General features: G+C 42.0%; 2 protein-coding genes and 1 pseudogene across 2 annotated transcripts; all 3 read left to right on the top strand.

Moving 5' to 3' along the window:
* Positions 1–1,388: 1,388 nt before the first annotated feature.
* On the top strand, positions 1,389–2,420 carry LOC146473142 (uncharacterized). Its single transcript, XM_085118903.1, has one exon. The coding sequence runs from the start codon at positions 1,389–1,391 to the stop codon at positions 2,418–2,420; it is 1,032 nt and encodes a 343-aa protein (XP_084975029.1).
* A 4-nt stretch (positions 2,421–2,424) lies between these two features.
* Positions 2,425–5,433, top strand: LOC146473141 (uncharacterized). Its single transcript, XM_085118902.1, has one exon. It carries the CDS (start codon positions 2,425–2,427, stop codon positions 5,431–5,433), a length of 3,009 nt encoding a protein of 1,002 aa, XP_084975028.1.
* Positions 5,434–13,561: 8,128 nt separating this feature from the next.
* LOC146473140 (uncharacterized) overlaps positions 13,562–19,989 on the top strand; it is a 12,286-nt pseudogene continuing 5,858 nt past the window's right edge.

Raw genomic sequence — 19,989 nt, 5'->3', positions numbered from 1 at the left:
ATTTGATTCGTGACATTGTAGAATTAATTCAAAACGCCAACAATAAGATTAAAGTACAGCTCAGAATCGAAAGATTAACCCAGTGTCGAGAGAGTTATCTTCAGTTGAGAAATCAGATAATCGCTTTGATCGCAGAAGAGAATATTGAAGAAGAGCTTCGTAGTTGGAAGGGTCTTTTGGGTGTCATAGATAAAGCTGTTGATTCCGCCCATGAATACCTTAGTAAGGAAAGCAAAGTAAAAGATCAAAGCTCCTAAGAAAGTGCGCATACTGAAAGTCGCCAATCATCAAACCTGAAATTGCCCAGGATTGAGCTACCAAAGTTTAATAGCGATGTGTTGAAATTCCAAAACTTCTGGGATCAGTTTGAAGCTGCAGTGCACAACAATGATGACTTGCCAAACGTTCAAAAGTTTACCTATCTGCGTTCAGTGCTGACTGGTAATGCCTTGCAAACTATAGAAGGGTTTGAGGTGACAGGAGCAAACTATCAACCAGCGGTTGAATGTCTCAAGCACAGATATGGAAGAAAGCGTGTGATAATCTCATCCTTAGTGAAATCTGTCAATAAGATGGATGCCAAGTCTAGTGTTAGTGCATCTTCACTCCGAGATCTCTATGATACACTAAAGAACAGAACTAGAGCTTTAGAAGCTCTCGGGGAAAACCAAGTGAGCCACGGATGTATCCTATTGCCAATGTTCGAGACAAAATTACCCCCTCAGTTACTGGAAAAGTGGGAGTTAGAGCTTGCAGACACCCCTGAGGACGAAATTGATCTCGATTTGTTCTTTAAATTTCTTAATCGACAAGTTGTGTCCAAAGAGGCAGGAGAGAGAGGCCTTCACACAAATACTTACCCAAATATTCGTAGTTCCAGTAAGGGTAGAAATGAAAGCAAGAAGTCAGCGTACACTCATACAAGTGACCGTGAACGAGTATCAACTGCTTCTGCCTTGTTCAGTGAAGCACGACCACCATTAAATAATCCAAGTTGTAGTTTTTGTAAAGCAGATCATGGTTCACCAAACTGTCCATTGTTTAATGGGAAGTCAGTGGAAGAAAGATGGAAACTAGTCCAAGAAAGCAAGCTGTGTTAGAATTGTTTAAAGCCTAGCAACTACAAGCATTTCTCCAAAATTTGTCGCCAACCCAAGTGTTCAGTTGCAAATTGTGGTCGACATCATCACAAGTTATTGCATGGCCAGCCCCTAGCGACCACACCCAAGTGCCCAATTACCTCTACACTTCAGCATGTACCCAGTACTTCACCCCAGCACGTGACCAATAGCACCCTTAGTGGATTGGCCTCAACCCAACCTACCTCGCATGTGAAGGAGACACTTCTCCAGACAGCGGTAGCAAGGTTATCTGTGAATGGTCAGGAAATGACAGTTCGTATTCTTTTAGATTCTGGAAGTCAACGCTCGTACCTACGTAAGAACATTGCAGAGTCTCTTGGCTTGCAAGGTCCCACAGAGTTATTGAGTGTCACAACATTAGGTGGGGAAACCAGTGAAACCAAGAGATTACAAAGAGTACGATTCGCTCTCTTACCGATTAAGGGAGAACCAACAGAAGCTGTAGAAATGGAAGCCCTTACCATACCCAAGATCTGCAACCCCCTTGGTCCTGTCAGGTTAATTCTTCAGAACAATCCTCACCTACAAGGTTTAACTCTTGCTGACTCCTACCCTCGTAATTCAGTTCAAGTAGATGTTCTCATTGGTGCTGATTACTATTACTCATTTGTAACTGGGATACACAAAAGAGGACCAACTGCTGATTCGTTGATTGCCGTAAAATCTCACCTTGGCTGGATTCTTACTGGACCCATTGATTGCTATTCAAAGTACTCAACATCTATGTTAACAGTGATAGAGAACAATGAAGTCACTGCAAGTTTAAAACGGTTCTGGGAACTAGAATCAATTGGCATTACTGAAGCTGAAAACCCAACCATGTCTCAAGAGGAAGAATATGCAGTTGCTGAGTTCAACAAAGGACTGAAATTTGATGGACAAAACTATGAAGTTCAACTGCCCCGGAGGAAGGATCATCCCAGACTGGAGAACAATTATGCACAAGCTGTGAGACGACTCGAAAGCATCGAAAGGAGGCTGAAACGAGATCCTGTTAAAGCTGAATCTTACTGTGCTGCAATCAACCAATATGTAGAGAAAGGTTTTGCAGAAGAAGTATCTGAGCAGAGAAATGAAGATGGTATTGTCCGTTACTTACCACACCATGCAGTGTTCCGCGCAGACAAAAGGACAACAAAGTGCAGAATTGTATTTGACGCTTCTGCACGAGAAGAGGGTGGAGTTTCTCTCAATGATTGCGTCCTTCCTGGTCCTGCATTACAACCTAACCTGGCATCTGTTTCGTACCCACAGAATCGGCCTAATGGCAGATGTTGAGAAGATGTTTCTTCAAGTGAAGCTTGCACCAGAGGATCAAGATGTACACCGGTACCTATGGAGAGATTTGCAGATCAATGAACCACCCAAAGTCTACAGAATGCAAAGATTGACATTTGGAGTGAACTCTAGTCCATTTCTTGCAATTGCAACCGTCCATAATCACGCCAAGAAGTATGCAGAGACATTCCCTGATGCTGCAAGGGAAATCCTACAAAACATGTATGTGGACGACTGCTTAACAGGAGCCGAGACAGACTGCTCTGCCTTGACACTCCAACAGGAGATGTCAGAAATCATGTTTACAGCAGCGTTTAACTTGACAAAGTGGGCAAGCAACTCAGAGCTTGTAATGGATAGCATAGACCCAGCTAAGAGAGCCTCGTCGCCACTAGTAATGTTTGATTCAAGTGAGCCGCTCCAGGCACTTGGTGTGTCATGGGACTTGACCTCTGACTGCTTCAGATTCCTGGCACCAAACGGCATCATCTCATGTCATGACCCAATGACGAAGAGAAGCGTACTGAGCCTAGCATCGAAACTGTTTGACCCAATGGGACTGATATCGCCCTTCACTGTAAGAGGAAAAATCCTTTTTCAAGAGCTGTGGCGGAAGGGACTACAGTGGGATGACCCATTGGACAGTGACATCAAAGAGAAGTGGTCATCATGGAAATCAGATTTGTTGCAGTTGAAAGACGTGACCATTCCCCGTTGCTTTGGAAATGGTGTCACCCCTGACCATAGGATCGAACTACACGGTTTCGGAGATGCGTACGACGCCGCAGTGTACATTCGAATAACCGATAAGCAAGGTCAGGTGTCATCACAGCTAGTTATGTCAAGATCCAGAGTTGCACCTATCAAGACAGTGTCACTTCCAAGATTAGAGCTTCTAGCGGCAGTAGTGAATGCCAGATTGTTGAAATATGTTGCAGAGACTTTGCCAATCAAGATGGATAGCGTTGTTTGTTGGACAGATAGCATGGTAGCACTTCATTGGATCCGAGGACGGAGTTCTTGTTGGAAGCCATTCGTAGCAAACCAAGTTGCAGAAATACAGTCAACATGGGACCCTGAATACTGGAAGTATTGTCCTAGCAAAGAGAATCCTGCAGATTTGTTGACACGCGGATTGACCTGTGGTGATATGATTTCAAGCACGCTATGGTGGAATGGACCCCCATGGCTGTTGCATCCTTGTGCGTCTCAACCTACTCAGCCGCGAAGTGAAGATACCGTTCCTGAATCTTGTGAAGAGGAAAGAAGAGTTACCCATGGTTGTACCGCAGTTGTAGTAGAGCCATTGCTTGATATGTCACGGTATGGAACGTGGATGAAGTTGATCAGAGTAACCGCTTACGTACTGAGAGCCGTAAAGTTTTTCAAGATGAAACTGAGGTCTGAGGAGACCGAATTGTCAGCTGAGGAGATGAAACAGGCAGAGTTGAAGTGCTGTGTGTGGATTCAAGAAGAGGTCTATAAAGAAGACTACGAGCAGTTGAAAGCCGGAAAAACACTACCCAACAGTAGCCGCCTCCTAAAGCTAGACCCTTATTATGACAAAGAAGATAAAGTGATTAGAGTAGGTGGAAGACTACAGTTCGCCGACCTTCCTGAAGAGAACAAGCACCAAATAATCTTGCCGCATGGACATCCAGCAGTTGCAAGGTTGATACAAGATGTACACAGACAGATGTTGCATGCGGGTCCAGAAACTGTACTATCAGTCTTACGACAGAAGATTTGGCTTACCCAAGGACGACGTGATGTCAAACGTGTTATTAGAAGATGTGTGCCTTGCCAGAGACAGCGAGTCGGACCTTGCACACAGAAGATGGGATCACTACCCGAGGAAAGAGTGTCAACCTCCTTACCATTTGTACACATTGGTACTGACTTTGCTGGACCCTTATATGTGAAAGAGGGCTCAAGTGTCAAGAAAGCATATGTGTGTGTGTTCACATGTGCATCGTCGCGTATGGTTCACTTGGAGCTTACAAATGGCCTAACGACAGATGAATTTCTTGAAGCCTTCAGTCGCATGACAAATGGCAGAGGTCTTTGCCATACAGTGTGGTCAGACAATGCAAAAACCTTCAAAGCTGCAAGTAGAGAGATTAAGAAGTTGTATGACCAGCCAAAGTCACAGAGCCAGTCGCTGTGGGACACTTTGGATCAAGATCGAATCAAGTCAGAGTTATCAGCTAAAGGGATTAAGTGGAGATTCATCACAGAACGCTCACCATGGAGAGGTGGATGGTGGGAAAGATTTTGTAGAGCAGTTAAGGAACCACTGCGCAAAGTTCTTGGAAGAGCACTTCTCTCCTTCAGTGAGCTGAATACACTTCTCATCAAGATAGAAGGTATAATCAACTCCAGACCTCTGACCGCAGTAAGTGACGACAACAGAGATCCATTACCAATCACACCTGCTCATCTTGCCATTGGCAGATCACTTAAACAGTTACCTGACGCTGAAGATGATCAATTGGAAGAGTCTAGTAAGCGAATTATGGAAAGATATCTCTATCTCCAACGATTGCTCAACCACTACTGGAGAAGGTGGAAGCAAGAGTACCTTTATCAGCTTACAGTGAGAAACAAGTGGCAGAAGGAAACAGCACCCATTCAAGTAGGAGATATTGTGCTGGTCTCTGAAGATAACGTTTCTCGTGGAAAATGGCCACTAGGTAGAGTTGAAAAGGTCCACCTTGGCAAAGACGGACTTGTACGAACTGCAACAGTGAGAGTACAAAAGAGCATCCTAACTAGGCCTGTACAACGTCTGCATAGATTGGAAATAGAATCTGCCACCCTACAAGAAGAAGAAGTTCTTTTACATGGTGGGGAGAAACTGCAGTCGAATGTTGTTCCCGCTCAGAGTGTTCCTGTTCCTGAACCTAGACTCAGTGTTGTCCTCCCCGAAGGAGGACAAGGTGGGGAGGATGTTACAGCCCGTCGCACCAGATCAGGAAGGGTGGTCAAGAAACGTGAGAGACTGGACTTATGACTACCCTACCCTACCCTAGTAAATTAGCGTTCTAAGTCACGTGCCCTTGTTCATCTCACTCGTATATCGAAAGTGTTGTAATGTCGCTAGATCGGACGTCAAAGGATGTACATCGATGTCTAATGAGCATTAAACGTTGTGTTGAAGAGGAAAGCTGTGTTGGTCGAGTTTCCTAACATTTCTTTTAATAATTAAATTAACATCAATTGTTGCATTAAAATTGAGTCATAAATATAAGCAGCGATTGTCCTACAGACAAAAAGGATCAATGTTGTTAAAAAGAAATAAAATTTTTGAATTATTGTCTAGATCATTAAAATTTTGATATCTAACATTTATTTCATTGAAAAAATTTTTGCGCATGTCATTAAAATGATGACAAGAAAATAAAAAATGTAGCTCGCCTTCAATCTCATTTAAATGGCAAAGAGAGCAGATTCTTAGATTTTCAGGTGTCTTGTTGTGCCTTCCAGTTTCTATTCGTAAATTGTGATTTCCAAGGCGAAATTTATTCACTTGTCTCTTGTGGAGTGTATTTTTTATTGGATCTAAAAAGTCAGTTTTGTAACAATCTTTTTTGAAGGTAGAGTAGAATTTCAGTTTTTTTAGTTAATTTCAATAAATTAAGTTGATAGTTGATTAAGCTTTTAGTAACAGTTAATGGAATATGTGTTTTAATGTTTTTGAAATCGCTAACGTTTAAATTTGAAGAATTGCATGATGAATTAACTCTTTGCATTAGGCTCAGTTGGTTTTTGTCGGCCATTTCTTTTAAGAGGTAAAGAAATTGTTTGGCAATGTTATCTTCTGGTAAGCTTTCCAAGTGTAACCAAAATTTAATAACATTTATGTCAATTATTTCTTTTATTGGTAATCTGCCGAGTTCATTTCTACCTGCTATGTTTGGGCATTGCTTATTGACTCCTAAATAGTTTACAAAAATGGATATGTGTTTGTTCAATTATGTCTTTTTTCCATGAGTGACAATCATTTTTGTCATAAACTCCCCAAACCTCTGAACCGTACATGAGGATTGGTAGGAATAAACAGTCAAATAACTTGTTGACAATGTCAGTTGGTAAGTTTGAGAGGTTTAGGTAACGGCGTGTCGCAAATATAGATCTTCTTGATTTTTCTTTAAAACTAATTTATTATCTCAAAAATTTCCATTTGATGAGAAATTGACACCTAGATAAGTGTAGTTGCTGACAATTTCTATTTTTTTTTTGTTTATCTTAAAATGGTGATTATTGAAAGTGGATTTTCTGAGTTTCTTTTGAAAAATCACGACTTTGGTCTTTTTTATTTTAGATTTATATTTAGTAACCAGTCATCACAAACTTGGATAATGTATCTAGTGAGCTTTGTAATCCTTCAGATGTGTTAGAAATCAGTATTAAATCGTCAGCATATAGGACACAATTAAGTTTTGAACCGTCTGGTAATATGATTGGGTCTGTATCCATTTATCGAGAGGGGTAGGAATTTCAGACAAATAGAGGTTAAAAAGCATTGGTGAAAGAATACATCCTTGTCTAACACCATTTGCGTATTCAAAGTATTCTGTTCTTTGGAGTCCAATTTTAATAGAACATTTAGATTTAGACATTTGTTAAAACAGGACATCATGCCAAATTGAGTCAAATGCTTTTTTGAAATCAATAAAACAAGTGAATAGTTTTCCTTTAGTAGAGTGTGTTACATGTTTATCAATCAATGTTCGAAGGGTGAAGATGTGGTCAGATGTGCGGTGGTTTGGCAGGAATTCAATTTGACCTCTGTGTAAAATGTTACGTTCACTTAAATAGGTTGCAGTCTGATATTCAGCACTGAAGTAAATGGTTTTCCAAGACAGTTATTAATACAAATTCCTTGGTAATTTGAGGGGTCTACTCTGTTCCCAGACTTGTAGATAGGCGTCATAATACCTTGACACCAAGATGTGGGGAGGAACCCACATTTAAGGATGAGGTTAAATAGTTTGCAAATTGCAACTCTGAGGTATTGTATTCTTGTCTTAAGCATTTCATTACGAATTCGATCAGAACCAGGAGTCCTTTTGGATTTTAAGAGTTTCGCTGCGGTTTCAATTTCTTTCAAGGAAAATGAATCATCTAAGTAGTTGTGAGTTTCTTTAAGTCCTTCTAACGTGGATATCTCATTTGTTAAGGAGTGGGTTGGGTTTGGTTTCCCATGTAAATTCTTAAAATGTGTGAAAAGGTTATCAATGGGTATTTCTTCTTCAGTTTTGTTAGGACGATTGTCTTCATTTATTGACTTTAGATAAGTCCAGAATTCCTGGTTGCCTTTATTGCTGACAAGGTTTGTGATTTTCGAGTTAAGAAGAGCATTTTTCTTAAGTTTAATTAACTTTTTAGAATTTTTGTGAGCAGTGTGATATTCTTGCCTTAACGCTTGGTTACATGGATCTCTATGTTTTCTGTTAGAGAGCACTTTTAAAGACTTTCTTACTAATTTGCAATCGTCATCGAACCATCTTTTTGAGGGTTTGTTGCGTTGTATTTTTTTTCGATAATATGTTTTTAGGGAGATCAATGAGATTTCATTTAATAGGTTAGTGAACTGTTCGGTCGCTTGTTCAACCCCTGACTTGTCTGATACAAAATCGGTTTTTTCAAATGATGATAATTCTGATTGGAATTCGTCCATTTTTAGAGTATTGATAAAATGTTGTGCTGAATCTATATTCCAGGTATACTGTTTCGGCAAAGGAAACATACTGCGTTTGGATTTAGGTTGAGACAAGTCCGGAGGGGTCACCCTTTGTGCGGCCGTTCAGAATTCTTAAGTCACAAGCTTCACAGATGTCTAGTAAGGCGTTGCCATTTTCATTTATGTTTTTATCAAAGTTTTTTCTCCTTTTAAAATCGGAGTGTAAAGGAATGTTGTCACCAGGGATATGGTGACAACTGTGGCTATCGATAGAATCTAACAAGCAACCAGTTCTTGCATTGAAGTCATCTGCTAACAGTATATAATCCTCTTTGCTTAATTTGGCAATATCACCCTCAAGTTTATGGAAAATATCTGAATTGAAATATGGTGACTCCTTCGGGGGTATGTAGGCTGCACAAACAAATATATGTTTTTTCGTGTGAAAGAAATGCTTGTCTAGTTTACACCAAATATAATCAGCGTGATAAGAGACGAGTGTAATTCCTTGCTTTAGGTTATTTTTGAACCCAAGTACGATTCCACCAGAGAATCATCCATGGTTTTTCATGCGGTGTTTTTTGGCAGGTATTGTAAACAGATGAAATCCAGGAATTGACAATTTTTCATTTGACCATGTGTCCGTCAATATTATGAGATCATTGTTTTGAAAGAGCACAAGAAATTGTCATTTGATAATTTATCTCCTAAATAAAATTTTTTTGATAATTCATGCACATTCCAACAGCTCAAAAGGTTTCGAGCTATTGGTAAACATAGGTTAAATTATTGCAACTTTAAGTCAAAGGCAGACATGTATCCAGAATAGAACAAATTAATTAATAGTTGTTAAGATATTATTAGATGTATCTAGTATAAGCTAGGTACCTTAGCAGTTCCGCATGGATTCTTAAATTTTTAACAGGCTCATCACTGTCTACATTTAATGAACTAGGCGTCGACTGCACAACTGCGGCATAGGACGGTTGTCCTGTTTGGTGATCGATCTTTCCACGGGGATCATGTGGCGCGTCAAATCTTCGATGGGATGGTTGTGTTACCCTTGTTTGTGTGGTTTTGCGGTCTTTAGTGGCCACTCTGCTGAAGATCCTTTGCTTGACATCTTTTTGATCATGAAGATCATCAACCGTGATGTTGTCATTGTTGACAAGATGTACGTTGGGACGAAGTGAGCAAGAAGTACTAAGTGCTTTGTTTAGTTCAGGTCGGTATAGGTCTTTGTCATCTGCGCGTACTAGAATTGAAGATATGATGATTTTGGATGAAGGGTATTTTGTTGCTGCTAAGGTGATAACATCATTTAATTTTTCGTTGCATTGAGAGGGGGTTAAATGTTCCAGATCATTAGTCCCATTATGGATGACAATGTGACTTGGGTTAACAAGACCTTCTGTACGGAGCATCTGAAGTGTGGATGAGAGTGTTGGAGAAAAGATTTTTCGGAATGGTACTAGGGGGCTGAAGGGCTGGAGGTTGATGAATTTACCGTTCGAGTCAATGAACAGTACTATTGAACGAATATCTTGTTTGGTAGTAGAATTGTTGACCATGGTTGAATCAACAGGGCGCAATGGGCTTTCAGGAAGTCGAACAATTAGTGGAGAAGCAGCCACATAACCGGAGCTAGGCTTGTTAATCGGCGGTGGAGGGGTTGTGTTGTCTTCCAAAGCTGAGAATCAACTTGAGGTCGGGATATTGGCGGGCGCTGGAGTAGTATTTAGTTCCGTTCTGTCATCTGGTGTAATGTTCTGTTTTGTAGCATTGACTATTTCAGTGGTGACTTCAGTGCAAAGATTTGATAGCTAGTCTTCTACGCGAGAGTCATATGCTTTCACTTGGGTCTTGAGGAAGTGAATTTCTGATTTGAATTTGTTGCTTTCAGATTTAAGGGTCTTGTTCTCAGTTTCTAATTTCAGAATTCTTGCAGGACAGGGTTTGGATACTTGCTTTCGACAAGTTAGAGATTTGGATAATTTTATCTTGCAGGGACGATAGTTTGTTTTCACAATTGGAGATATCTAGGGCGTTCTTTATTTCCGAAACGTCCGACTCAAGTTCACTTATAACGGATTTAAGTTCTGACACTGTGTTGGATTGTTTCGCCGACAGGCTTCTCATGGAATCCAATGAATTCCTTTTCTTCCAGTTAGGTTTTGGTGTTTCATAATGGCTTGTTGCTTGTGCACAAGGTTTCTCGGGTATCACGCTTTGGTGATTAGACTTCTTCCTTGTGCCTTTTGTCTTGCCAGGCAACCTCTTGAAATCCAACCGAATCATAGTTGGGTCGGTCAAAGCATTGCACCAAGTAGTCAGTACTGTCTGCGAGTGTGACGAAGTAGCAAATTTGGATTGCATGAATCCAGTGGAGAATTCGCTCTTCAGTCGTCCAAAAAGGTGTACATTGCGCTGCCGGTCTGTAGAAGTCAACATTAATTTCCTCGAATTGAATGTCGCTCTGCTTTCCCGATCTGGCTTTAAATTTGTTTACAATGTATTTGGTGTTAATTTCTTCCATTCTGGAGTCAGTGGCCCTTATATTGAAGCAACTAAAAAGGTTTTTAGGGAGAGGCGCATGGAACATGTCCATACGCCATCATGTCACGCAATACAGCACTTTGTATTATTGTGTCATTGCTATGGTTGCAGACTACCTTGTATGTGACCTCTTTCTAGCTTGCTTTTGTCTGTTACTCATAATGCGATGACAGCATACAACAACAACAACAACATTAACTTTATTTTTACAAACTGAAAAAAAGGCCTTTGTAGCCCGCAGTAAGCAGAGCTATTCTAGGCGGGCAATATATAGTTAATAAGCTCGCACACACACACACCCACACACACACAATTAAATAAATAAATGAGCGAATAAATAAGAATAAATAATAGATAATAGAGGTGATAATTAAAGGTTATAACTAAGCCAGACATACATAAATTGCGTTAGCCTAAGGGGAAAAATAACAGATCAAAGAGAAAGCTAGTCAGTTAAAATACAAATGTTACGCCGCAAAATGTAATAATCGCCGCAAAATGTGATACTAACGCAAAATGTAGTAACAATTGCCACAAAATGTAATAACATCAACGCAAAATGCAATAAAATTATTAACGCAAAATGTAATAACGCAAATTGTAACAACTCCTGAATTGCAACTATGTTCAACTTAGTCAAAAATTAGCAACAGTATGGTGAATCTGACTTTTCAGAACCAAAGTTGAGTTATAAATAACCTGTATATTAGGTCTACTGGGTTTATTATGAGTTCTACACATCCTCGAATCAAAATAAGAAAGATGTTCCTTTGCCACGTTGGTTGAACGAGGAAAGGGTGTGCGTGAGGGAGCGGGAGGGAGCATTTGTGTGAAGCTTTAAGAAATTATCCGCAAATGCATGTTCTTTTTTCTCATACAAAGCTATGGATGATTGCCATGAGATTGTCAAAGGAACTTTGGCTTCCCAGTAAGATATTTACCGTAATTTAAATAACATATAGTTGAAAGTCAGCAATTGCCGTGAATCTCTCTGTAAGCACTTGGTAAAGGGGTAGATAAAAAAGAAAAGTGCAAAAGAAATATTAAAGCCCATTTTACTGTCTTCAAATTAATATAAAGATCCTCGCCTTGAATTTTCCTCAAAAATGCCTCAAGAAAACTCAACAGTATGTCACAACATTTTTCCTCTAGGAGAATTGTTACTTTCGTAAACACTAATAATTATAACTTGAACGTTTATTTTCGAACAATAACAACGCATGAACCTAACAATTTTGTGATTCAAAAAATGTTCAATCAATCAAGCATTAAATCAATCCAAGGTTTGCGACAGAAGGCACATTGAATACAGCTATTATTGCTGGCATCATGGATGGCTCTTCCGTTTCCAATAAATATTTGAAATAGAGAACCAGCCGTTTCCTAACGCAAGAAGCTGAGCCATGCACTTGCCCACAGAACAGAGTTTATAATTTCCTTTAACCTCAAAACAGCGCCACTTTTTTTTCCTTTTAAAAGGATAATTTTACGCACACTAACGTGTTGAATGTCTGTAACGTCATTTAGCTCTAGGATGTAAACTCGAGGCAATGGTTCTCGTTCCACAATATTTCTAAAAAACCTGGAAACAGCTCTGAAAGAGGAACGCATATACGGATATAAACGTAGTGTTTGCCGTACAATTTCCTCTAAGATGTCTAGGTTTAAACAAGGCTCTGTGGATGATCTGTTCTGGCACGCTTCATCCCTGTTCCCGGAGTCTTGTCTGCCCACAGACACTTGATAATCCTCCCCACAGTTCTGTCTGTCCACAGACGCTTGATCACCATCCCCAGAGTCTATTCCGCCCACAGACCTTTGATTATCGTACCCAGTGTTCTGTCTGCTAGCAGACGCTTGATCATCGTCACCGAAGTTCTGATTGTCCACGCATACTTCAATACCCTTTACAGCGTTTTCTCCATTCTCAGACGGAGACACATCTCTACAGGGAGCACTGTAACCAACATTTGCTAAACTTTCAGCCACATTATCTAATTCATTCAAATCAGATTCATCTGTTAAACTAACATAATGTTCTCCGTCATCCTCGGCAAAATTCCCTGAAGTGAATGTAAAAATCGGGTTTGCAGCCACTGGAGAAACGGTAGTTTCGTACCCAGGACCATTACACGATAGCACATGGAAAGCGATGTTGTATAGATTGGAAGCGGCCTGAAGTGTTATGTGGTCACCAAATGTACCATTTTGGGACATTGAAGAAAGATATGTAGGCCATGGTAGATCTGTAAAATTTTGCAGTGGTGTCCCATCGGCAGCAGTGGGGTTATTATTAAGGTACTTGACGATATCTTCCCGCATCGTGTGGTTCGACCGGTGAATTCCTATGCTGTTTAAAAGTTTGCAAATAGCTGCAAACTGGCAGTTTCCATCTTTTAAGGGATCAAAGGAAATAACGAAATAGGCCGAGCCTGTTTGATCTTCAAATAAGGACCCCTGATTCTCATAACTATGAAAATATTTCTTCCAGTGGCTTTTTTTCTTTTTTTCTTCTCGCGAACATTTTGTTGCACCTTTTCGTTTTCTCTTTCCTCTTTCCATGGTTAGACTTGTTATGTCACTTACAGAAATCCATTTCTCAATCAACTTCCCCGTCGTTGGTGAAACAAACTGGACGTTATATTTATGTTTAGGTACCTTTCTGCCAACAACATCAGCCTTCAACACCTGTCTTTTGGATACAGATTTCGTTGTAGAGGGGTAGCAAATCAGTACAATCTCGCCTACTTCGTAAACTGATGGTGGATTGTTTCTTTCTCCATGTGCCACCATACGTTGGGCACATTTTCTTGTTGCTGATGACGCAGGATTCCTTATTGCACGAAGATTTGTCTCATGTTCTGAATAGTCTTTGGAAACGAGGGTGTACCATGAAGATTAATAAGTTAAAAGAGCAAGCTTTGTCTTTGTGGGAAAACCCCGAATGTTCTATTCGAGAGCTGGCCCATGTTATTGGATTGATTGTTTCCTCTTTTCCGGCCATTAAGCCTGCAAGGCTTTATTACCGTGAGCTCGAAGTATGTAAATTAGAAGCTTTGAGTAATAATGATGGGGACAGTAATTCATTTGTTCAATTGTCTCAGTCTGCCAGAGATTGTTTACATCGGTTTGCTTCAAGCAGCCATTTATATAATGGGACTTGCTTTAAGAAGCCTTCGACAGTTGTTACCTTGACTACTGACACATCCCTCTCAGGCTGGGGGGTGGTCTGTGATGGAGTTTCAACAAGTGGTCTGTGGTCCTCAGAGGAGCAGGCTATGCATATTAATTGGCTTAAACTTTCTCCCATTCGTTTTGGTGTGGAATGTTTTGTTCATTCACATAACTGCCTCATTAAGGTTTTTTGTGGTAATAACACTGCTGTGGCATATATTAACAATTTAGGGGGCATGGTTCCTAGTCTTCATGCAATTTCCAAATCCATTTGGGAATGGTGCCTTGAGCATCATTGTTCATTAGAGGCTTATCATATTCCAGGCAGTTCAAATGTGCAGGCAGCTTCTCTTTCTCGAAAATCTAATCGGAATCTTGAGTGGAAACTCCACCCCACTGTATTATGTGGGTCACACAGTCGTTTTTTGTTCCAGACATAGATCTGTTTGCTTTGCGTCTCAATTTTCAGACCAAAGTTCATGTATCTTGGTCTCCAGACCCAGGTGCCTGGGCTGTTGATGCTTTTTCATTTTGTTGGAAGGATTTCAAGCCTTATATTTTTCCTCCTTTCAGTCTTGTAGGCAGAGTTCTATTGAAACTACAAAAGGAGGAAGTCTCTGATGCTATAATCATAGCACCTTGGTGGCCAACTGCTCATTGGTATCCACAGCTTCTGCAACTACTAGTTCAGCGTCCGGTCCTTCTAACTCAATGGGACAGGCTCCTAGCATTGCCTTAGGAGGAGATTCGGCACCCTCTCAAAGATGTAATGCGCCTAGCCGCGTGGCATGTATCCGGGATAACCATGAGGTCAGAGGAATTTCTCCTCGGGCAGCCCACTATGTGCTCAAGTGTTGGCGTCCAGGAACAGAAAAGCAATATTCGGCGGCTTGGAAATGTTTTTGTTGCTGGTGTGATAAGTGTCGAAAGCTGAACAATTTAGTTTAATCGTTTTGTTATTAGTCTTGAGTAGGAAACCGGAAGTGACGTTGACATTATCATGAATTGTTGTACCCCCCTCTAACGAGAGTAGAATTGTAGCATGTGCTTGTAGGACGAGAGTGTTTTCATTGGAGCTAGAGTTCGTAGTAGCCGTCAAAGTTGTACTTGTTTCGCGCTGGAAACGTTTTAGATCGGGCGAAATAAACGTGAGACAACGGAAGGAAACAGTGTGTTTAATGTGTTGGATTTGGAGATCAAACATGGTGACCCCAACGTCACCTTACCGTTCGCCTAGAGTGTTGTTCGTTGCTGTTTGACGCCATCGCTGGATCAAAATAAAACTGAAACAAATTGACCATCTGAAAAGAGCTCGCAGTGGGTTGAGAGGTTGGATGACCAGAGATTGGGATGCTGTTAGGAACATCATTGAGTCCGACTCGCCTGATGTCTCTAGAGTGGAGGAGAAGCTCGATTCGATAACTACGAGACTGCACAAAGCAGAGGATCTTCAGATGGAGATCGAAAAACTCTTGAACGATGACTCTGATGTCCGGGAAGAAGTTGACGCTCAAGAACCTTGGTTCGACATGGTAACAGATTGCATTCATGTTTTAAAATTGTGGTTGAAAGAAAGACAAAAGCAAAATACAAGTGAAAAGCCTGAAAAGTTCGAGTACATCATGCCAGAGACAAGACATACTTCATGTACGCCTAAAATGAAATTACCGAAAACTGACCTCAGAAAATTCTCGGGCGAGGTGTTGGATTGGGTAGGGTATCCATACATGACAACCCTGAAATACCTACTGTCCAGAAGTTTGTGTACTTGAAGTCCCTGCTGACTGATGAAGCAGGGGGATATGTTGCAAACATTAAGACTGAAGAGGCGAACTATGAAGTTGCTGTGGAACGCCTGAAATCACGTTATGGCGAAGAAACCGACTTATGACCAAGCTGGCAGACATGAAATCACTTGATCAGTCAAACAAGGCTATGAAGTATGCAGTGGATGAACTTTGTGCAACTGTGAGAGCACGTGAAGTTCAAGGAGTGACTACTGAACAATATGGAGCTCTTTTGATGCCGTTGATTGAATCAAAACTCCCCAGGGATTGGAGATTGGAGTGGAAAAAGCTGGTTTAGCGAAGGAAAATGTAGGATTCTCGAAAATGCTAGGGTTTCTGGAGCGGGAATTGGACATTCGAGAGAGTGGAGACCCATCTGTGGAGAGAGAGCTGCCTTTCAAACATCACCCCCCTGTGGAAAAAGAAAAACCTGTGTTTTCAACTGCTTCTGGTTTAATGGCTAAACCTGTAACTTGTACCTTCTGCAAGGGTCCACACACCCCTAAACAGTGTACTGTACCTATGTCAGTAGAGGACCGATTCAAAAAGCTGAGAGAAGCGAGAGCCTGTTTTCGTTGTGGTAGAAGTGGACATCGAATGAGTGCATGTAGGTTTAGAAAACCTTGCCAGTATGGACGTGGATCACACATCTCACAGCTGTGTAAGACTGGTGGAGTAAAGGTTCAAGACACCCAGAGACAGCCTACAGTGACCCCACCAAGCAACACATCAAGTCACCCAAGTTGGAATCCAGTTGCCCCTCCCTATGTACCCTCAACCAGTACCCAGAGTCAAGTGCGACCTTTGTCCCGACCTCCACAAGAGGCGATGATGTCATCTCCAAGGAATGCTGATTTTAAAACAACAGGAGTTATGATGAGAACTGTGTGTGTTGTTATTGGGAATGTGGTTGTAAGAGCTCTATGTGATACTGAGGCAACTTTTACGATGATGTCATCTCAGTTGGCTGCAAGTGTGCCGAAGAAAGTTGTTGGAAAACGTCATTTGCGGATTGAGACGCTTGGGGATGTGTTGGAAGGTGAGTTTGATGTTGTTGAGGTGACTGCGAGAGGAGGGAACATTGCGAGTACCTTCACCTTTCAAGCTGTTGTAATGGATGAGTTGTCTGGTGTCTGAGAGGGTGGAGCCTGAGTGTTATCAAGCTCTTCAAGAGGTTGTTGGTGGTTGTCCAATCCTTGCTGATCTCGCTGGTCATGGTGCAGATGATATTGGTATTGTGTTTGGAGAAGATTGCTATGATACCATTGTTACAGGAATGACGTTGAAATTGAGAAATGGTCTCAAGGGAACACCGACAATCTTCGGGTGGATTCTTCATGGCGGCAGCAGATCTCCTCCTGCTGCAGGTGTGGTAGCGAGAGCTAATGCCCATGCAATTAGAGCCACTGTTCATGAACAATTGCAGAACTTCTGGACTTTGGACCACCTTAGTGTTGTGCAAGAGGAGGTGTTGGAACCAGACTTAGAGCTGGAGGTGAAGAATGCTGTACAGCGCAAGGAATCTGGGAAGTATGTTGTGTCGTGGCCTTGGAAACCTCAAGCCCGAAAGAATTTAGCACTTAACAAGGCCCTCTGTGAAACAAGGCTGAGGGTGCCCTTTCTCTCAACAATGCCCTTGAGAAAGGACCAAACCTTTTACCACTGTTGTGGGGCATACTTCTCCGTTTCCGTATTGGCAAGGTTGGCGTTGTGGGTGATCTCGAAAAGGCTTTTCTACAGCTGTCGCTCCACGATAAAGACCGGAATGTTTGTTGTTTCTTGTGGCTTAACCCGCAAGGAGAGATTAAGGTGTATAGATACAGGAGGGTTTTCTTCGGTGCCAAATCCTCACCATTTCTGCTTCAAGTAGTCCTGAAACAGCATCTCGAGAGTTTCATCAGCAAATCAGAAATGGCTTCCCAACTTCTTCGCAATCTTTACATGGATGACCCGGTGAACTCTGTGGAGAACACTGAAAAAGTAAGGGAGTTCTGGCATGAGGCGGTGCGCATCTTTAAAGATGGTGGCTTCAACCTATGAAAATTTCGGTCCAATGATGGAGATCCCCTCCGTGAGTTTTCAGACAGCCAAGTACAACAAATACACAAAGTACTTGGGGTAAGCTGGGACTCTGATGAACTTCTCCCACTTGTTGACGTGGAAGATATTGTGCCCAAGAAACTTACGAAGAGAGAAGTATTGTCCTGTCTGTCTAAGATTTATGACCCGTGTGGGCTGGTGAGCCCGGTTGTCACGCCCCTAAAGATAATTGTCCAGGACTGTTGGAAAGAGAAGCTCGGATGGGATGAGGAAGTCAGTCTCGATCTCCGAAGGCGTGTTGAAGAAGTGTTGAAAGGATTCTCTGGTGGAAATCATCTCAGAGTTAGCCGATGGTTAGGAATCACACCCTCTCAGTACAAGGACACAAGAGTGTCGCTTCACGTTTTCACTGACGCCTCCTTCAGAGCCTATGCAGCAGCAGCAGCCTATCTTCGTGTAACAGACATTAAAGGAAACGTAACAGTGAGTCTTGTGGCTTCGAAGTGCCGACTTGCTCCACCGGATGGAGACACGATACCTCGTCTTGAACTTCTTGGTGCCTGACTAGGAGCTCGACTTCTCAATTCACTAAGATTAGAGTACAATGAGGTGCTCAAGATAGATGATGAATTCCTTTGGACAGATTCTACTGTTGCTCTTGCATGGATTAACCAGGGACCACGTGTGGGTGGAGTGTTTGTGGCTAACTGAGTGGAGGAGATTACGGCTGTTGGTGGAGTGTGGTCATGGGCTCCCACAAATGAAAATCCTGCAGACTTACCTACTCGAGGTATGACAGTCACCCAGTTGTCTGGCTCTAAGATTTGGTGGAATGGCCCTGAATGGTTGAAACGACCTGAGACAGAGTGGCCAAAGCATTCAAAGAATGAAACAGGGAAAGCATTGCTGATGATGGCCGTAACGGACAATGAGGAACCTATGTATGTTGAGGACATTGTTGATACCCCCAGGACAAGCAAGTACCTTTGAACATTGAGAAGCGTGGCATGGATGCTGTGTTGGCACAGGTCTACTGGAAACAGTCAAGCCATGCTATCCTTAGAGGAGTTGAACTGTGCTAAAACGGTTATCTTGAAGCAAGTGCAGAGAAAATTTTTCTCGAGGGAGTTAAAGTCGCTGGAAAATGGCCAACCTGTTCAGCGTCAGTCTTGTCTAATATCCTTACATCCGTTCTTGGAAGGTGGATTAATAAGGATGGGTGGCCGTTTGCAACAAGTGGACGCAGCCTTTGATGAGCTTCATCCTGTCCTTGTAAAGATATGTGGTGTCATCGACCAGTTAGTACTTCACATTCATGAACAAATGCAACATGCGGGTTCTGCAACAGTTATCTCGGAACTAAGACGCCAAGGGATTTGGATCCTGTGCTCAAAGAAGTTGGTCTCATCAGTTATACGGAAGTGTAGGAAATGCAGCAGGTTTTTAGCTGCTCCGGCATCTAAACAGACGCCCCCGCTCCCTCGATGTCGTGTGACCTGCAAGCGTCCCTTTGTAACTACTGGTATGGATCTAGGAGGACCCCTATACTTGAAGGATCACAGCAAGGTCTGGTTCGTCTTGTTCACCTACATGTCAGTAAGAGCCATCCATTTAGAACTTGTGACGTCGTTGTCTACAGGAGCGTTGATACAGGCACTGCAGAGATTTATGAACAGACGAGGTGTCCCTCAGTTATGCATAAGTGATCATGGATGAAACTTTGTGGCGGCGGCTAAGTGGGTGAGAGGGAAAAATCTTGACATGAAGTGGCAGTTTGTGGTTGAACGTGGACGTTGGTGGGAAGGAGCCTGGGAGAGGTTAGTGGGCATTGTCAAAGGACTCCTACGTCTCTCGTTAGGTCACGCTGTTCTTTCCTGGGAGGAACTAGTAACTGCTCTAACTGAAGTAGAGAAAGTCATCAACTGCCGGCCTATCACTTACTTGTGGGAGTCAGCTAATCCTGGTGGTGGTGTTTCTATCCCTTTGTGCCCTGAACAGTTCCTTTTGCCACCCCGAGGAGACTTCGAGGAAGAAGAAAGAGAAGTGAACCTCTCTGACAAATTTCGACAAAGAAGAAAGTGGCTGTCCTCCATGAATGACCTTTGGAGGTAAGAATACTTGCATCAAGTGCTGGGTTCACAAGGAGAAGTTTGGAAGACTCTACCGAAACCTTTGAAAGTCGGAGAGGTTGTCCTTGTAGCTGACGACAGAGAAAAGCGTCTTAATTGGAAGATGGGGGTTGTTCGACAGCTCATTATTGGTCGAGATGGAAGATGTCGTGCTGCTATTGTACAGGTGAAATCGGGTATGCTGACGCGACCAGTTC

This window comes from Pavona decussata, unplaced genomic scaffold (assembly GCF_977016875.1).
Source record: "Pavona decussata unplaced genomic scaffold, jaPavDecu1.1 SCAFFOLD_95, whole genome shotgun sequence".
NCBI classification, from domain to species: Eukaryota; Metazoa; Cnidaria; class Anthozoa; order Scleractinia; family Agariciidae; genus Pavona; species Pavona decussata.
This window is presented reverse-complemented; position numbering and strand designations above follow the sequence as displayed.

Coding starts and splice junctions, on each gene's coding strand:
- LOC146473142 (XM_085118903.1), top strand. CDS start 1,389: ATGACAGTTCGTATTCTTTTAGATTCTGGAAGTCAACGCTCGTACCTA.
- LOC146473141 (XM_085118902.1), top strand. CDS start 2,425: ATGTTTCTTCAAGTGAAGCTTGCACCAGAGGATCAAGATGTACACCGG.